The sequence below is a fragment of the Pristiophorus japonicus genome, chromosome 2 (assembly GCF_044704955.1).
Source record: "Pristiophorus japonicus isolate sPriJap1 chromosome 2, sPriJap1.hap1, whole genome shotgun sequence".
Lineage (NCBI taxonomy): Eukaryota > Metazoa > Chordata > Chondrichthyes > Pristiophoridae > Pristiophorus > Pristiophorus japonicus.
Window position 1 is genome coordinate 85,472,187 of NC_091978.1, and position 18,897 is coordinate 85,491,083.

General features: G+C 42.2%; 1 protein-coding gene across 1 annotated transcript in view; it reads right to left on the minus strand.

The window, feature by feature from the left end:
- dcaf12 (DDB1 and CUL4 associated factor 12) overlaps positions 1-18,897 on the minus strand; it is a 153,422-nt gene that overhangs the window by 26,983 nt on the left and 107,542 nt on the right. The window contains exons 5-7 of the mRNA XM_070862475.1: positions 16,267-16,460; positions 15,703-15,768; positions 13,841-14,003 (exon numbers count right to left, since the gene is read on the minus strand). Of these exons, the coding sequence (XP_070718576.1) occupies positions 13,841-14,003; positions 15,703-15,768; positions 16,267-16,460 (423 nt within the window). The remainder of the gene's footprint in view (positions 1-13,840; positions 14,004-15,702; positions 15,769-16,266; positions 16,461-18,897) is intronic.

Genomic DNA, 18,897 nt, shown 5'->3' on the forward strand with positions numbered 1-18,897 from the left:
CGGGGTTAGACAGGTTAGATGCAGGAAGAATGTTCCCAATGTTGGGGAAGTCCAGAACCAGGGGTCACAGTCTAAGGATAAGGGGTAAGCCATTTAGGACCGAGATGCGGAGGAACTTCTTCACCCAGAGAGTGGTGAACCTGTGGAATTCTCTACCACAGAAAGTTGTTGAGGCCAATTCACTAAATATATTCAAAAAGGAGTTAGATGAGGTCCTTACTGCTAGGGGGATCAAGGGGTATGGCGAGAAAGCAGGAATGGGGTACTGAAGTTGAATGTTCAGCCATGAACTCATTGAATGGCGGTGCAGGCTAGAAGGGCCGAATGGCCTACTCCTGCACCTATTTTCTATGTTTCTATGTTTCTATAGCTTGGACTAATGTTCCACCTAATTTGTTTCTGAGTGCGTGGCCACTTTAAGGGGCTGCGTGGCCCATTCACAGTTGAAAATTAACATTGGAAAAGCTGGTCCCGGGCTGCGCAGGACGCCAGACAGTTGTGTGGTCGCAGTTTAGAGGGAATGTTGGCTAGGACCCATACGGGTCCCCATAGCAACACCTTTTATTTGGAGGAAGTGAGTGGAGTCAAAGAAGAAGTTGTTCAATGCCAGATCAAATTCAGCTAGATGGAAGAGAGTGGTGGTGGATGGGGAATAGTTGGGCTTCCACTCAAGGAAGCAGCAGACCATCTTTGTGGGGATGGAGTTGTAGAGGGACTGGATGTCCATGAGATACAAGGGACGTCCATGGTGCAAAGGAGTTTTGTCAGGACCAGGAAACTAGAAACTGTTAAATTGGCAGAGGGTGTCGGAAGAGTCGCAGCTGTAAGTTCCTTGCCGAAAACCAGTTACATTTCTAACCTTTGCCAGTTCTGACGAAAGGTCAACGACCTGAAACGTTAACTCTGTTTCTCTCTCCACAGATGCTATCTGGCCTGCTGAGCATTTCCAGCATTTTGTGTTTTGATTTTGAGAAAAAGATGTGCATCTGGAAATAAGATGAAATGACTGACTGTAATTAAGTATCTACCTTGCATAATATGTCCCCGAATAGGATATTGATAGATATGGTTCAAAATATCTTCATAAAGGGCTTTTGGATGAAGGAGCAGCATTTTTTTCCATCCATTCACAGGATGTGGGTGTCACTGCTAAGGCTAGTATTTATATTGCCCATCCCTAGTATCTCATCCTGCAGCTGCTACTCCAAGTTGCTGGCTGGGTCGTCACCAACATGTGGTGCTGAAAATGCACTGTAGTATGAGCCTTACAAATGAGGAAGAACCAAGGTTTGATCATTGGTCTGTGCTGAGTTTGTGACCTCAGACAAGATGGTAGTTGTAGTATTCCATCGCTATCTGCTGACACACAGAGTGATCTTAAACGGAGTGCTTTGAAACTGAGTGTTATAGTTGGGAATTTGGCGAGAGTGGGAATTCAGAGCAGAGGGGAAAGGTGGTGCTACTTTTGCCTCCAGTACTTGTAGTGCTTTGTGTTACAGGTAAATAATTAATTTAATCTACCTACAACTTAAAGTAGATCTAGTAATTAGTTACAAACTAAAATATAAGCCAAGTTCATTAATTACATACATTTTAATTAACTAAATAAATAAAACAAGATTATAAATGGATGGCAGTGCAGGTGGCGTGCCGCAATTGCAGCATGTGGGAGTTTGTGGAGAGCATCGCGATCCCGGACGACGTCTGTAGTACGTGTCTGAATGTCAAGGAACTTTAAGCTCAGAGTTGTTGAGCTGAAGTCCGAGCTACAGAAATTGCGGGGCATTTGGGGGGGGGGGGGGGGGTGGTGGTGGCAGAAGAGGGCAGGTGAGGGGAAATTTAGAAATCTAAAGAGTAAAGTCAAGGCAATGGAGCAGTGTAGTAATCTGGGTAAAGATAAACAGAGTGCGACAGGAAGGGACAGAGAGTTTAACAGTAAAAGTGCATCAGCGAATAAGGTGAAAGGAGGGAATAATGGTAAAAAGGTTAAAATTAGAGGCCCTTTATCTAAATGCATAAGGTATTCGTAACAAGATAGACAAATTAGTGGCACAAATAGAGAAAATGGCTTTGATCTAATAGCCATTACAGAGACGTGGTTGCAAGTTGACCAAGGTTGGGAACTAAATATTCCAGGGTGCTTGATGTTTTGAAGACAGGCAGACTGGGGCGGCGGGGAAGAGAAGCCCTGATAATAAAGAATGACATAAGGACAGTAGTGAGAAAGGATCTTGGCTTGGAAGATCAGGAGGTAGAATTGGTATGGTGGAGATAAGAAATAACAAGCAGCTGTATACACTGGTTGGAGTAGTTTATAGGCTCCCAAACAGTGGCTGTACTGTTGGACAGAATATTAATCAATAATAGGAACTTGTAACAAAGGTAATACAATAATCGTGGGGGACTTTAATCTTCATATAGACTGGGCAAATCAAATTGGCAAAGGTAGTCTGGAGGACGAGTTCATGGTATGCATTCGTGAAAGCTTCCTCGTGCAATACATCATGGAACCAACCAGGGAACAGGCTTTTGGTTCTTGAATTGTGTAATGAGACATGGGAAGAGTGATCGTAAAATGATAACATTTCACGTTGAGTTTGAGTGTGAAATACTTCAGTTGTAAAGGTATCTTAAATTTTAAAAAGCCAAATACATAGCTTTGAGGGGTAAGTTGGCCAAGGTAGACTGGGAAATTAGATTAAAAGTTATGATGGAAAATAAGCAGTGGCAAACATTCAAAAAATATTCCAATTTCTCAATGTATATACATTCCATTGAGAAATAAAAACTCCATGGGAAAAGTGATCCATCCGTGGTTAACTAAAGAAATTAGATTAGAGAAAGAGGCATACAATGTTGCGTAGTAGTAGTAAGCCTGAGGATTGGGAGAGCTTTAGAAACCAGCAAAAGATGACCAAAAAATTGATATAAAAAGGGAGAAAATAGAATACAAGAATAAAATAGCAAGAAATATAAAAACAGATTGCAAGAGCTTCTACAAGTATGTAAAAAGGAAAGGAGTAGCAAAAGTAAATGTTGGTCCCTTAGAGGCGGAGATAGGTGAAATTATATTGGGGAATAAGGAAATGGCAGAGACTTTAAACAAGTATTCTGTATCTGTCTTCACAGTAGAAAACACAAAAAGCATACCAAAAATAGTGGGAAACAAAGGACGAACAAGAGTGAGGAACTTAAAGTAATTAATATCAGTAGAGAATAAGTACTTGAGCAAATAATGGGTCTAAAAGCCAACAAATCCCCTGGATCTGATAGCCTGATGGTTCTAAAAGAGGTGGCTGCAGAGATAGTGGATGCATTGGCTGTGATCTTCCAAAATCCCCATGGTCGGCGAGAGGCTGGAGATCGCTGAGGCAGGCCTATAAAGGCCCAACGCGGCGGCAGTTCGGGGAGTTCGTGGTCAGTGAGAGGCGGGAGATTGCTGAGGCAGGCCTATAAAGGCCCAACGCGGCGGCAGTTCGGGGAGTTCGTGGTCAGTGAGAGGCGGGAGATCGCTGAGGCAGGCCTATAAAGGCCCAACGCGGCGGCAGTTCGGGGAATTCGTGGTCAGTGAGAGGCGGGAGATCGCTGAGGCAGGCCGATAAAGGCCAGCTGGTGCAGCTGCAGCAGGGAGGCAAAAAAGTAGAAAGAAATCAAAAGGTGACGTCACAGCCAAGGGGGTAAGTGATTGGTAAGTAGCTTTTCTTTTTCTTTTCTTTATCAGTAAGTAACATTTAGCATTGTTGTTGCCCAATTAGGTTAATCTAAGGGTTAAGTCATGGCAGGACAGCTCGGACACATGTTATGCTTCTCCTGTACTATGTGGGAAACATAGAAAATGGGTGCAGGAGTAGGCCATTCGGCCCTTCAAGCCTGCACCACCATTCAATAGGATCATGGCTGATCATTCCCTAAGTATCCCTTTCCTGCTTTCTCTCCATACCCCTTGATCCCCTTAGCCATAAGGGCCATATCTAACTCCCTCTTGAATATATCCAATGAACTGACATCACAACTCTCTCTGCGGCAGGGAATTCCATAGGTTAACAACTCTGAGTGAAGAAATTTCTCCTCATCTCAATCCTAAATGGCCTACCCCTTATCCTAAGACTATGTCCCCTGGTTCTGGACTTCCCCAACGTCGGGAACATTGTTCCCACATCTAACCTGTCCAGTCCTGTCAGAATCTTATACGTTTCTATGAGATCCCCTCTCATCCTTCTAAATTCCAGTGAATAAAGGCCCAGTTGATCCAGTCTCTCCTCATATGACAGTCCCGCCATCCCCGGAATCGGTCTGGTGAACCTTCGCTGCACTCCCTCAATAGCAAGAATGTCCTTCCTCAGATTAGGAGACCAAAACTGTACACAATATTCCAGGTGAGGCCTCACTAAGGCCCTGTACAACTGCAGTAAGACCTCCCTGCTCCTATACTCAAATCCCCTTGCTATGAAGGCCAACATACCATTTGCCTTCTTCATCGCCTGCTGTACCTGCATGCCCACTTTCAGTGACTGATGAACCATGACACCCAGGTCTCATTGCACCTCCCCTTTTCCTAATCTGCCGCCATCCAGATAATATTCTGCCTTCGTGTTTTTGCCCCCAAAATGGATAACCTCACATTTATCCACATTACACTGCATCTGCCATGCATTTTCCCACTCACCTAACCTGTCCAAGTCACCCTGCAGCCTCTTAGCGTCCTCCTCACAGCTCACACCGCCACCCATTTTAGTGTCATCAGCAAACTTGGAGATATTACACTCGATTCCTTCATCTAAATCATTAATGTATATTGTAAAGAGCTGGGGTCCCAGCACCGAGCCCTGCGGCACTCCACTAGTCACTGCCTGCCATTCTGAAAAGGACCTGTTTATCCCGACTCTCTGCTTCCTGTCTTGCCAACCAGTTCTCTATCCACATCAATACATTACCCCCAATACCATGCGCTTTGATTTTGCACACCAATCTCTTGCGCGGGACTTTGTCAAAAGCCTTTTGAAAGTCCAAATACACCACATCCACTGGTTCTCCCATGTCCACTCTACTAGTTACATCCTCAAAAAATTCCAGAAGATTCGTCAAGCATGATTTCCCTTTCGTAAATCCATGCGGACTTGGACCGATCCTGTCACTGCTATCCAAATGCTCTGCTATTTCATCTTTAATGATTGATTCCAACATTTTCCCCACTACTGATGTCAGGCTAACCGGTCTATAATTACCCGCTTTCTCTCCCTCCTTTTTAAAAAAAGTGGTGTTACATTAGCTACCCTCCAGTCGATAGGAACTGATCCAGAGTCGATAGACTGTTGGAAAATGATCACCAATGCATCCACTATTTCTAGGGCCACTTCCTGAAGCACTCTGGGATGCAGACGATCAGACCCCGGGGATTTATTGGCCTTCAATCCCATCAGTTTCCCTAACACAATTTCCCACCTAATAAGGATATCCTTCAGTTCCTCCTTCTCACCAGACCTACTGTCCCCTAGTACAATCGGAAGATTATTTGCGTCTTCCTTCGTGAAGACAGAACCAAAGTATTTATTCAATTGGTCTGTCATTTCTTTATTCCCCATTATAAATTCACCCGAATCCGACTGCAAGGGACCTACATTTGTCTTTACTAATCTTTTTCTCTTCACATATTTGTAGAAGCTTTTGCAGTCAGCTTTTATGTTCCCTGCAAGCTTCCTCTCATACTCTATTTCCCCCCTTAATTGAACCCTTAGTTGTCCTCTGCTGAATTCTAAATTTCTCCCAGTCCTCAGATTTGTTGTCAAGCCAATTTATATGCCTCTTCCTTGACTTTAACACTATCCTTAATTTCCCTTGTTAGCCACGGTTGAGCCACCTTCCCCGTTTTATTTTTACTCCAGACAGGAATGTACAATTGCTGAAGTTCATCCATGTGATCTTTAAATGTTTGCCATTGCTTATCCACCATCAACCCTTTAAGTATCCTTTGCCAGTCTATTCTAGCTACTTCACACCTCATACTGCAGTGTAATGTAGCCAAGTTTGCTGATGATACAAAGATGGGTGGGAAAGCAAATTGTGAGGAGGATACAAAAATCTGCAAAGGGATATAGACAGGCTAAGTGAGTGGGCAAATGTCAGGTTATCCACTTTGGCAGAAATAATAGAAAAGTAAATTATAATTTAAATGGAGAAAAATTGCTAAGTGCTGCAGAACAGAGAAACCTGGGGGTCCTTGTGCCTGAAACACAAAACGTTAGTATGCAGGTACAGCAAGTAATCAGGAAGGCAAATGGAATGTTGGCCTTCATTGTAAGGGGGATAGAGTATAAAAGCAGAGAAGTCCTGTTACAACTGTACAGAGTATTGGTGAGGCCACACCTGGAGTACTGCATACAGTTTTGGTCTCCGTATTTAAAGAAGGATATACTTGCATTGGAGGCTGGTCAAGAGAAGGTTCACTAGGTTGATTCCAGAGATGAGGGGGTTGATTTATCAAGATAGGTTGCACCTATACACATTGGAGTGCAGAAGAATGAGAGGTGATCTTATTGATACTTACGATAATGAGGGGACTCGACAAGGTAGATGCAGAGAGGATATTTTCACTCATTGGGGAAACTAAAACGAGGGGACATAGTCTTAGAATAAAACTCAGATGAGGAGAAATTTCTTCTCTGAGGGTTAAAAATCTATGGAATTCCCTGGAGGCTGGATCATGGAATATATTTAAGGCAGAGTAGACAAATTTTTGAGAGATAAGGAATAAAAGGGTTATGGGGAGCAGGCAGACAAATGGCCTACTCCTACTTTTTATGTACAGCAAGCAACTGGAAGGCAAATGGTATGTTGGCCTGTATTTCAAGGGGGTTAGAGTACAAGAGTAAGGCAGTCTTACTACAATTGTACAGAGCTTTGGTGAGACCACACCTGGAGTACTGTGCACACTTTTTTTGAGAAAGCCCATACAATAAGGCAGTGCAATGAAGGTTCACTAGATTGATCCCTGTGATGAGGATTGTCCTACAAGGAAATATTGAGTATATTGGGTTATACTCTCGAGTTTAGAAGAACGAGAGGTGATCCCATTGAAACATACAAGATTCTGAGGGGGATTAACAGAGCAGATGCTGAGAGGTTGTTTCCCCTAGCTGGTGAGTCCAGAACTCAAGGGCATAGTCTCAGGATAAGGGGTTGGCCATTTAAAACTGAGATGAGGAGGAATTTCTTCACTCAGAGGGTTGTGAATCTTTGGAATTATCTGCCCCAAAGAGCTCTGTCATTGAGTATATTCAAGGCTGAGATAGATTGATATTTGGACTAGAGGGGAATCAAGGGATATGTTGATCTGGAGTTGAGGTCAAAGATTAGCCATGATCTTACTGAATGACAGGGCAGGCTCGAAGAGCCATATGACCTACTCTTGCTCCAAATTCTTATGTTCTTATTCCAGGTCTAGGGATGAGAGAAAATGACAACGTGTGGACTTCGTTATAATAACTAGACTTCAAAAAGGCAATCAACAAAGTTTGGGTGAAAGGCTATTAGTTAAGCTCAAAGCTGTGGGGATGCAGGGTAGATCTGAAGAATGGATAAGAAAATGGCTGATGGGTAGAAACGAACAGGTAATTGTTAGGGAAGTTATGTCAGAGAGACGGGAAGTACTGTGTGCGGATGTTCAGCACTCAATGTTAGGATGACTACTGCGTCTAATTTACATCAATGATTTGGATTCAGAAACGAATGTAAACTGGTCAAATCTGCAGATGGTATCATCGGAGGGGCAGTGAATCAAAGGAAGCACCTCAGAAATTACAGAACGAGCTAAAAAACACATGCAAGTGAGCAGTTAACAATGGCAGATGAAATTTAATGAGGAGAAAAATAAAGTACTGCCATGAAAAGGAAAAATGGGCAACACATCAATTCCACAAATGGTTTTAAAATAGCAAAGGATGTTCAACATGTCTAACCAGTGAAGAGCAGCAATCAACAAGGCCAATACAATGTTGAACCAGAGTCAAAACAGTAGATCTCGGTTAGAAGGAAAACTCGAGAAACCTGGGCTTTTCAGACTGGAAAGGAGATGTCCGAGAAGTGGCCTGAGGGATATTGGATTGTCAAGGGAATGGAAAAGTTGAACCCAGATTATTACTTTTAAGGTTGAGAGAGAGAGTTGGTCAAGGAACAATAGATTCAAAGCAGCAACATGTAATTTTAGAACTGATATCAGGAAATGCTTCATCACACAAAGCAATCAAGGAAGTTTGAACTTGCATTCACGTCCTCAGAACGTCCCAAAGCACTTCAGACAATTTGCACAAGCAAGTTCCGACAGTACCATGGGCTCTTTTGCGTACAACCTAAACAGACGGACAGGCCTTGAAATACAGTATCTAAGACAATGTAGCACTCCCTTGGTACTGCACTGAAGTGGCAGCATGAATGTGCTCAACTCCTGGAATGGGACATGAACCCACAACCTTCTAACTCAGAGCTATGAGCACTACAAAAGTAGTGAGTGAATGTTAAATTTTTACAGGAAACCTCTCTCACTCCGCCAGAAAATGCTCAACTCAAGTGGTTGGGTGGGCCAAATCCTACCAGAGCAGAGGGTGGAAATCTTAATTAACAAATATATTGCCGTCACACACAATGGCCTGTTTAAGGAAGAAGATTACAATGCTCCAGATAGAGACTGTATTCTCACAACAATTTTCCTACATGGAAGGCACAATGATAATGTATGGAGACCTGAATTCTATGTTTCCTCCACAATACAGGCTTTTGGGAGCCACAGGGCCAAGTAGTCAGAACGTCCATGGCATGATGCAAAGACTTGACCTTGTAGATGTGGACAGTGGAGCCATCTTTTGTTCAAATTCACATACACACTCTAAAACAGACGTATTTGTGAAGCAAGCCCACTGGTCTAGAACTCTCGTAAAATAGAGCCTAAAGCCATCTCATACTATGCCCCAATCGCCGAAGCTAACTCTAGCCAGCCTCCTGCCTCAACATCTCAACTCTGTTCTTCCTGGTAACACAGCATTTGTATAATCGCATTAATGCTATTAATTTGGTAGGAGATGTGTATTCCTGAAGATTGTATTGGATCTGTTGGCCGACTCCCCAATTTGGCACAACAATGAACTCCACAAATGGATTCAGAGCCTGGCACATGAAAGGCATCAACAGACTTAGCCACTATCTTCACAAGCTTATACTTTCAACAATTCATAAAACAAGTTTTGCCTCACTCAGTAGCATGTGCTGAGGTACTTCAAACAAGCATTTTCCCCAGCAGCCACCAATATTTCACATAACTTAGTGAGAACCAATCCCCAAGATATGTGTTAACATATCTTCTGCCCTGAACAATACACTCATCTACAGATTAACAGAACCCACAGAAAGTTTAAAGCAAGCTTATGAGCAAGATCCAGGTCACCAAATAACAAAAACAGAAAAGGTAATCAGAAAATAAACCCTCAAACAGAATTTGCAGTAGGATCAACTCAAACTGGCGTACCGAACATGCCATACACTTCTGTCAAATAAATACTGGATAGGATGCAGCCAAAGTGACACATATGCACACCTTTGGTCCTGTTCCCAAATTCAATCTTTTTAATCCCAGAAGCAATCTGAGATGACATAAATACCAGTATGAATGCCCCCTCAGATTGACGGCAGACTAGCGCTGCCCCTAGAGGTGAAAGATTTGCATAAAATAAATAGACAGAACAACCCAGTGCACTTCACAGAATGTAATCAGACAAAAATTGACACTGAGCCAAAGGAGAAGATGCTTGGAGGGGTGACGAAAAGCTTGTTCCAAGAGGTAGGATTTGAGGAAGGTCTTAAAGGACGAGAGAGAAGTAGAGGGGTGGAGAGGTTTAGGGAGGGAATTTCAGAGCTTAGGGCCTAGATGGCTGAAGGCACAATTGCCAATGATGGATCGCAATGAATGGGGTGTGAGGGGCCAAATTTGGAGAAACGCAGAATTCTAGGACTGGAGGAGGTTAAACAAAAGGAGGGGCGTGACCATCAAAGGATTTGAACACAAGAATCAGAATTTTAAAAATGGAGGCATTGGCGAATTGGGAGCCAATGTGGGTCAGCGAGCAGAGGTAATGGGTGATTGGGACTTGGTGCAGTTTAGAATATGGACAGGAGAGTTTTGGATGAGCTCAAGTTTATGCAGAGTGGAGCGTGGGAGATCAATCAGGGAAGCATTGGAATGGTCGAGCTTAGGGGTGGCAAGAGCATGGATGAGGGTTTCAGCAGCGGATGAGCTGAGGTGGGGTGGAGAAATGCAATGATACAGATGTGGAAGTAAGCGGTCTTTGTGATGAGAGGTTTGGGGTTGGAAATTTAAAATGGGGTCCAATAAGATGCTGAGGTTTCAAATTGCTTCATTCAGCCAGAGACAGTGTCTGTGCAGGCTGGGGGGGGGGGTGGGGTGAGGGGAGGGAAGACACTCCAGTGTTAATGGTGTGGGGACAGGAAAGATAAGCCATTACTGGAGATTCTCTGGCTGTAAGTGGACAGGTTAGGAGTAGAACCAAGTGGTCTCACTCAGCTGGACAGTGGAGGAGAGGCGTTGCAGAAGAATGGTGTGATCAACTGTGTTATAGTGTACCACGGTTGGTCAGAGGATGTAATTTGTGATTTTGATTAGGGCCATTTCAGTGGCAGGGGCGGAAAACTGATTGGAAAGGTCCAAGCATGGAACTGTTGGAAAGATGGGCCTGGATTTGGAGACGACAACACGTTCAAGGACTTGAGTGAAAAGGGAGGTTGGAGATGGGCTGATGGTTTGCAAGGCAGAGGGGTTGAGGTGGGTATTTTAAAGACAGGTTGATGACACCTATTAAAAAGGAACAGGGACAGTACTGTTTACAATGTCAGCCAGCATGGGAGCCAAGAAGGGAAGTTGGATGGTCAGTTAGAGGAAATGGGGTTGAGGAGGAGGAGGGGATGGGTCTCATGGTCAAGATGAGCTTCGAGAGGGTATGCAGGTAGCCAAGACGGAAATTGCACAGGTTTAGAGTAAGCGTGGGGGAAGACTTGGGGGAAATTTGGTTTGGTGGGAAAGGGGATGAGGTGGATACGGCAGAGGCAACTGAATGGATGGTCTCAATCTTGGTGACAAAAAAGTCCATGAGCTCCTTGCACTTCTTGTTCGAGTGTGTGTGGTGGGGACAGGGGTGCAAGGAGACAGCTGATTGTAGAGAAAAGCCAGAGGTTATTTTAACATTCCAGGATGATCCTGGACTAATGAACATTTTTGACAGAAGATCAGAGCCCCATAGTGTTTGATGTTGTCCAGCCAGATCTGATGATGAATGGCTAAATCGGTTGTGCACCATATACATTCAAGTCTGCACCCCTTCGACTTGAGGAAGCAAAGCTGGGGGCTGTGCAGAGGAAAACAAATAGGTTTAGAGAGAGCAAGGATTTTACTGGGAACAAAGGTGTCAAAGACAGAGGTGAGGGAGTAATTAAGCAGATTAACAGCAGCCGAAGTGTTATGGTGAATGGAGGGCCAAAGGCTGGACAATTGGGAGTTATAAAGTACAGTTGTGAGTGACTTGGGGGAGACTTTTTCAAAGGGGAAGATGCAGAAGGAAGTGAGGTTGGAAGGGGAAAGGGGAATGTGAGTGGTGTGGGATGCAAGGAAGTGATTAAAGATGGCCTTTTCATTGATTGAGACAATGGCAATACAGGCCACACAAGGGTGTTATGATCAAGGGGTGACCATGAATATGGGTGAGAGAATCATAGGGGATTAGATAGTATTTTCTGCAGTCACGACAGAGAATCCAGAAGATGCTTTGTCTGCTTGATTTCAGGGTAAAGGATATCTCAAAACAACTGGAAAGGAACTTGGAAAGGGAGGGGGAAGATCCAGTTGTCGTGGTCCATACCGTGACCAATGACACAGGAAAGAACAGGGAGGAGGTCCGGCTAAGGGAGTATTAGGAGCTTGGAACTAAATTTAAAAAACAGGACCCAAAGGGTGGTAATCCTAGCATTACTAGCCGAGCCACGTACTAATTGGCATAGGGATAGACAGATCAGGATGGTAAATGTGTGGCTGAAAGAGTGCTGTGCGAAGAAGGGGTTCCATTTTATGAGACACTGGCACCAGTACTGGGATAGGAAGAAGCTGTACCACTGGGATGGACTGCACTCGAACTAGAATGGGACCATGGTCCTCGCACAAAGGATAAATAGGGCTGTAGGCAAGACTTTATACTAGTAAGACGGGGACAGGGATGGGACGTAGATGGGAGAGATCTGGTAGAAATAACAGTAGACTAAAAATAAAAGATATAGGAGATGAGAGTAAAGGTCAGACCAAAGAAAGGAATAAAGGTAGCATAAACAGTCAGGGAACAGATAAAGTTATAGAACAGAAGTATAAAATAACACGAGAAGCACAATTAATAAAATCAAAGTAAATTGCCTGCACAGAAATGTACATAGCATCCAAAACAAAACGAAGGAACTGAAGGCAATAATTTGTCGAGAGGAACCAGATATATAACAGAAACATGGCTACATAAAGAACGTAATCTGCAGTTAAATATTGCAGGATTTTGGAAAGATGAGGAAGACGGATGGGGAAGGGGGAAGTTAGCTGCGCTAATTAGAAATAACAATGGCAGAAGAAAAAAAGAACATAACTAACATTAAGTTAGAAACAGAAACCATATGGATTGAGATAAAGGATAAGAAGAGATCGATCACCTTGAGAGGTATACTATCGATCACCTAATAGTGGAAGGGAAGTGGAGGAATAAATATGTAAGCAAATTTATGAAATGAGTAAAGGACATGGGATAATAATCATGGGAGATTTCAACTACCCCCGAATAAACTGGCTGAAATTATTCATGTCTACAGGACTCCTTTCTTACCCAGTACATAAGAAACCCAAGAGAGCAATCACGGCTGGATCTAGTAATGCGAAATGAACTAGAGCACATAGCTATCACAACATAATAAATTTAAGATAATGTCAGAGTCATAAGTAAGACAAAGACCAAAGTAATAGATTAGAAATAAAGCTAATTATGAGAGGCTGAGCATGGAACTAGGGAAGGTAAACTGGAACGGAGGTCAGAGTGTAAGTGGTCCAGAGAATTGTCATTTTAATTCTCCAGAATATTCCCATCTCTGTCCTCGGCCTCCTACACTGTTCCAATGAAGCTCAAGGAACACTACCTCATCTTTCTATTCGGCACTTTACAGGCTTTCGGACTCAACATTGAATTCAAGAATTTCAGATCATAACCTCTACCCCCATTTTTTCTAGACGGCAGCTGTTGCTGATAATTCTGATGTTCCCATTTACACCTCTTCTAGACCCATTTTTTGTTTTTTTTACTTGTCTCATTACCATTTCCATTCGCCTTGCACCATCATCTCTTTTGTCATTTAATCTCTGCTGCCGTTTACCCTATCACAGACCCTTTTGTTGTTTCCTACCCTCCATTCTTTTCCCTGCCTCTGTACTTGTTTAAAACCCGTTACATCTCTAACTTTTTCCAGTTCTGACGAAAGGTCATTGACCCAAAACATTAACTCTATTTCTCTCTTCCATAGATGCTGCCTGACCTGCTGAATATTTCCAGCATTTTGCTTTTTATTTCACATTTCCAGCATCAGCATTATTTTGCTTTTGCTGGTTTTGCTTGTAACCCGCTTGTTTTTAATATATTTTCTCTTGAAATAAAATGCGTGAGAGGAATAAATAAATGCTGGAGAAAAGGACAGTGCATTTACCCAACTAAGTCACGAGGAGACAACAAAACTTCAATTTCTTGTAATGCAAGCATCAACTCACCACTGCCCCGCTCCCTGGAACTGACTGATTTTACATAACTTTGTGGTTGCCTTGGATCAAGGAACGAGACATGTGCTTGGGACCCCACAGCATATACAGACCATTCTTGTCCATACGCCAAGCAAACATTTTCTCGACAATGCGGCAACTTGGTAGACAGCAACTTGAACAGAAAACAAACATTTAATTTTACTAAAGGATGAATTCTACAGATTGCTAAATTCTGTGGGAAACAACAAACTTCTAATCCATAAATTCCTACAGAGAATTTTTTTTTAAACTGTGTATTCAAATATACTTTCACAGGTTAACCAAACATGTCCCTTCAGTAGACAGTTGATCACATTATTATTTTGTTATTAACGTACAAAAAGAAATGGTCTCTTGTGCATCTATTTATTTGTAACCTCTTTCACTCCTCTCTATCTCCTTCTGTCTGTATGCCTCTCATACACATTATATGTGCCATTTTCTTGAGGAAAAACTGCACGTGTGCAATCAGATGTATAATCAGTATCATCTGTCTTTTTCTTCCTGCATACATACGTGCGGACACACTCGAATGTAGAATGTACATACATTTTACTTGAATAAACTTTTTGCAATTTGTCCCCAAGGTTTTATTTAAAACATTTTGAACAAACAGATTTTGTTGGAGACAAAGAACCATTCAGTCATGTAGCTAACTAAATGCCACTGATGAATCTTGGGAATTTGTGGATACTGCATATATTCAGCAAAAATACCATGTTCAAGCCCTGGCTGAGGCTGAGGCTGAGGCCTTGAAATAAAAATTTTAATGCAGCTATTCAAAGTCACAAAACATAAAATATAATTCAATGGATAAATTTAATCACCTTTTTGTGAAATATTTTTTTTTTAAAAATTGTTTAAAACCTTATTTTGAAAGAAATTTCATTTGAGAAGAACATTTTTTTCTACAAGCATTGGGTGGTTTAATTGGTTTATGAACAAAGCATCACTATGAAACATTTACAGGGTACATACCTTCCCCGTTAAAAATGTTTACATATGCAAGAATATAAAATAGTATCCTCTGTCTTACTGTGCAAAACACCAAGTAAAATCTTTTAAAACTTATTTAAAGAACCTGTGACATCAATCAAGATGGTGAGTAACTGCCATCTCTCTAAAGTTTAACATTTTGCAATTCAACTTCAATATATGGCAAATTCCATCTGTACAATATTGTATTTATCAATAAATGAACTTACCATTTTTAAATGTAGCAATATGGAAAAAGATCAGTTTAATATTTTCTTTATATATTGTAGAGGCAACCTAGCTGACTAAAATTGACACTAAAAAAAAATGTCCTGGCCTCTCCTTTGAGTTAACCAAACTAATCATCTTTTTGATCTCATCAGCTTTTTTGATGCAATGTCTTACTGAATATACAAACATTGCAAAATCAACCCAGCTATAACTCATTCCAGTATGTTTCAGGAAATCTTTTTTCAAATCCTCTTAGTGGCTCTGTTGCTTTTATTACCCATTCCACTCTCTAAGCAAAATTTGTAACTTAACACCCAAGAAATTCAACATTTCTCAAAAGCAAACCATAGAACTTACCAATTAACTTATTTACCACCCCATCTTCCAACATGTAAATCAAGAGAATATTATTTTTTCCGACAGATAATAATTTAACCAAAGAAACTGAGGATAATTTAAATAATAATTCACTAATTAGCTGCACATCAGCATAATTCAGAATATTTGTTTCGAGTTGTACAGCAGTTATAACAGAGAAGGTTCATTTGACAGTTATGTAAAATTTTTAAAATAAAAATATTTCAATTGTAATTTTACAGCTACTTTCAACTTAAAGAAAATATTACCTTTGTCAAATTGTCCTCTGCTTTCCATAAATGAAAGTAACCATCAAGAGACACTGCTCCAAGCTCCTGAAAAACAGTGGAAAAGTTGAGTATAAGTTCAACTCTACATTGAATTGTTCCACTTGTCAGATGCTCAAACTGGAGTTCAATTCAATCCCGATAAATCCAACTGATTCACATAATCAGTCAGACAAAATTATTCTAATTGTTTGCTGTTTAATCCTGCTACAGTCAAAAGATTATTGATAAAAATTCAGGTTTAATCTTGCACCATTTTTGAAAAAAAATCATGAATTGAAAATTATATTTTCATATAGAATTGAACTTAGATTTTGTACTTATGATTTCTCATTATTATTTTATACCATCAATAAAGAGAGAATTATCATAAGTAAGCGAGAGGGTAGTTTAGAAAGACCTGGAGATGCTTTTAGCACTTATAAATCACTTGCTGCAAGAATAGTATCATCATAAGCTTGAAAATGGCACAAAAGATGCAAAGGAAAAAAAACTTGCCAACTACTCTCCAAAACACAAGATTACATGGACATTCTTGAAACTTACCTTGCTGTTATTGTTAAAAGCTAAAGCTCTCACTTTGCAGTTGTAGGGATTTGTATATTCCTTGGGAATATCCTTCAAAGCCTTGTGTGTTATGTGGGTGTAACTGGGGACTCTGGTGGGATCCATACTTGTGTCAGTCTGGCTTAGCACGTCTTCAGTCACTTCCCATAGCCCCATAGAACCATCCCTAGAACCTGTAGGATAAAAATAACATCTTGTGATTATCACATTTTGGGATTTTTGGCTAATTTTTCATAAAAAGAATTTGGAAAAGAGAATGTTACATTTAAGAGTTGTGTTTTAAAGCAGAATGTATTCACGCAAGTTTTTAAAAAAGTCAGAAAAAGATAGTTCAATTTTTAATTCGCCTATCCAGGACTGTCAGCGATAAACAATTCATTCGCTTATTTTGGCTGCCACAGAACCTCCTTTCTGACTGTAAACACAAAGAGCAACAGAGCCACAGGCAGGTAATCAGATTTTTTTAAAAGATAAAGCTGCAAAGTGAAATTTTGGCGAGGCTCACGAGAATGAAGTAGAATAGTTATTTGTTTAAGTCAAGCAGAATGAACCACTGCTGTAGGGAAGTGTAGAAGGTACACTATTTTACATTATTAAACAAGGCTAAATTGTACTAATTGAATTCAGTGAATCTGATCACAAGTATTGCTCTGCATGTTCACTTGCTGTAAAATAAAGCAGCTTAACAATTAATATCAAGCCTCGTTTTACCTGGTGTTTTCTCAGGCCACCTTCGAAAAGATTGGAGAGGCATGTGGAGCATGTGCCAGACACAAATATACGATTCATATCACAAGGGGGTAACATTGTTATATCCTGGGTTATACTACGTTAAGTAGGTACTGGGCAGCAAGACTTTACTGTGGCAGGTAAGGGACATGGGATCCACTTGCAGGAATGATATGTCACTGAACCAGATATTGGGCTCAATTTTGCCCAAGCCTGTTTTCTGGCGTACTGCCAGAGTTACGTTGGGTTTTTCGGTCCAGAAATGCGCTAGAAAAACATGTCCAAACTTTCCCCGATCTTTATACTGCAATCCGGAGCCACACAGCATAACCAGTCGCCTCGGGGAGTGGAGCCTGCTGTCTGCGCCGAAAAACGCAGCCGGGCCTTCTGTGCATGCGCGGGAAATAACAAAAAAGGTATGTTTTTGACGTCGCTGCAATGGACGCACATGTGCAGCACAGCTCAGAGTTGGCAATCGGCCATTTTTAAAGAGTCAGTTGTGTGTGACAGAAGGAGTGGTGCGCGTGTCTGAGAGCATTGGAAAAATCGCAGCTGCAGCAGTACAAGATGCAACGCGGACCAAGGACCAAGAATTTCTTGCTGGAAGTGGAGACACTAATTACTGTGATTGAGAACAGGTGGCAGGAGCTGGATACCAGCAGACGTAACATAAAAGTTCCACCAAAAGAAGCTAAGAAATGTTGGAACCAAGTTGCAGAAGATTACTGCGCAGTGGTGAACACAGAGATCTGGAAGCCAGTGTAAAAAGAAATGGCAGGACCTTGGTCAAGTAGTTAGCGTAAGTAATGTTTTCATTTATTCAATGCAATTGTAAATGTGATCAGCTGTATATGTCCCACTCAGCAGAAAGACACCCTCTCAAAAAGTTGCATTTTCATCTTTGCAGAGGAAAGTGGCACACAACAAAAGGAAAAGAACTCGAACAGGAGGAGCCCTGGCAAATCTGCACCCATTGACACATTTGGAAGAGAGGATCACTGCTTTGATGGGTCCTGCCTGGTTTAAAAAAACCAATCAGCACTGTACAAGCTGGCCCACACTCGAGGGAGAGGGTAAGTCCTGCAAATTCATCATGGCCCTTCAAATCAACCTGCTGCCTGGCCTGCTATTTGTGAGCCTATTCATGCCACCGTTCCTCTGCTGCTAACCATTTGACTGTTGTGTTATATTTTGCAGAACTTGAGACTAATCCTGAAGATACAGAAGATTCAGAAGCAGGCAAGCCTGAAGAGGAGAACATCTTCCAATCCATCCATGGGGGTGAGGGGGAGGGGATGGAGCTGGATGAAGCTCCCACTGTTGTACTGATTTTGGAGGAGGTGACAGCCTCTTCCGTGACTTGTGGTTTGAGTGTTGGTGGGACTTTCCATGGTTTCGCACCTTCCGAGGTTGCGAGTCCTAGTGGAGGGGTACAGCAAGGCACACCCTGGGCCCCACCGTCCCAGGCTACGGGTTCCATTGTTGGGGTGCAGCAAGGCACACCCAGGGCCCCACCTTCCGAGGTTGCGGGTCCCAGTAGTGGGGTGCAGCAAGGCACAGTTAGGGCCCCACCGTCCCAGGCTACGGGTTCCATTGTTGGGATGCAGCAAGGCACACCCAGGGTGAGGGGAAGGAGTGCTCGACTACGCTGTCCTGAGATGCAGGATGTAACAGATGTGGCTCAGATGATGTCTGAGTGTGGAGAGCATTGACCTTACCTGATCACTCCTGGACACCATCAGTGGGATGAGTGATGAGGTAGCGGGACTGTCGGGAGAAGTAACAATACTCGCTGGGACCATCAGTGAGGGAATAGTGTCCATGAGGGAGGGAATGTCAGAGGTAGTGCAAACCATGTCACTGGCCATGAGGGAGGAAGTG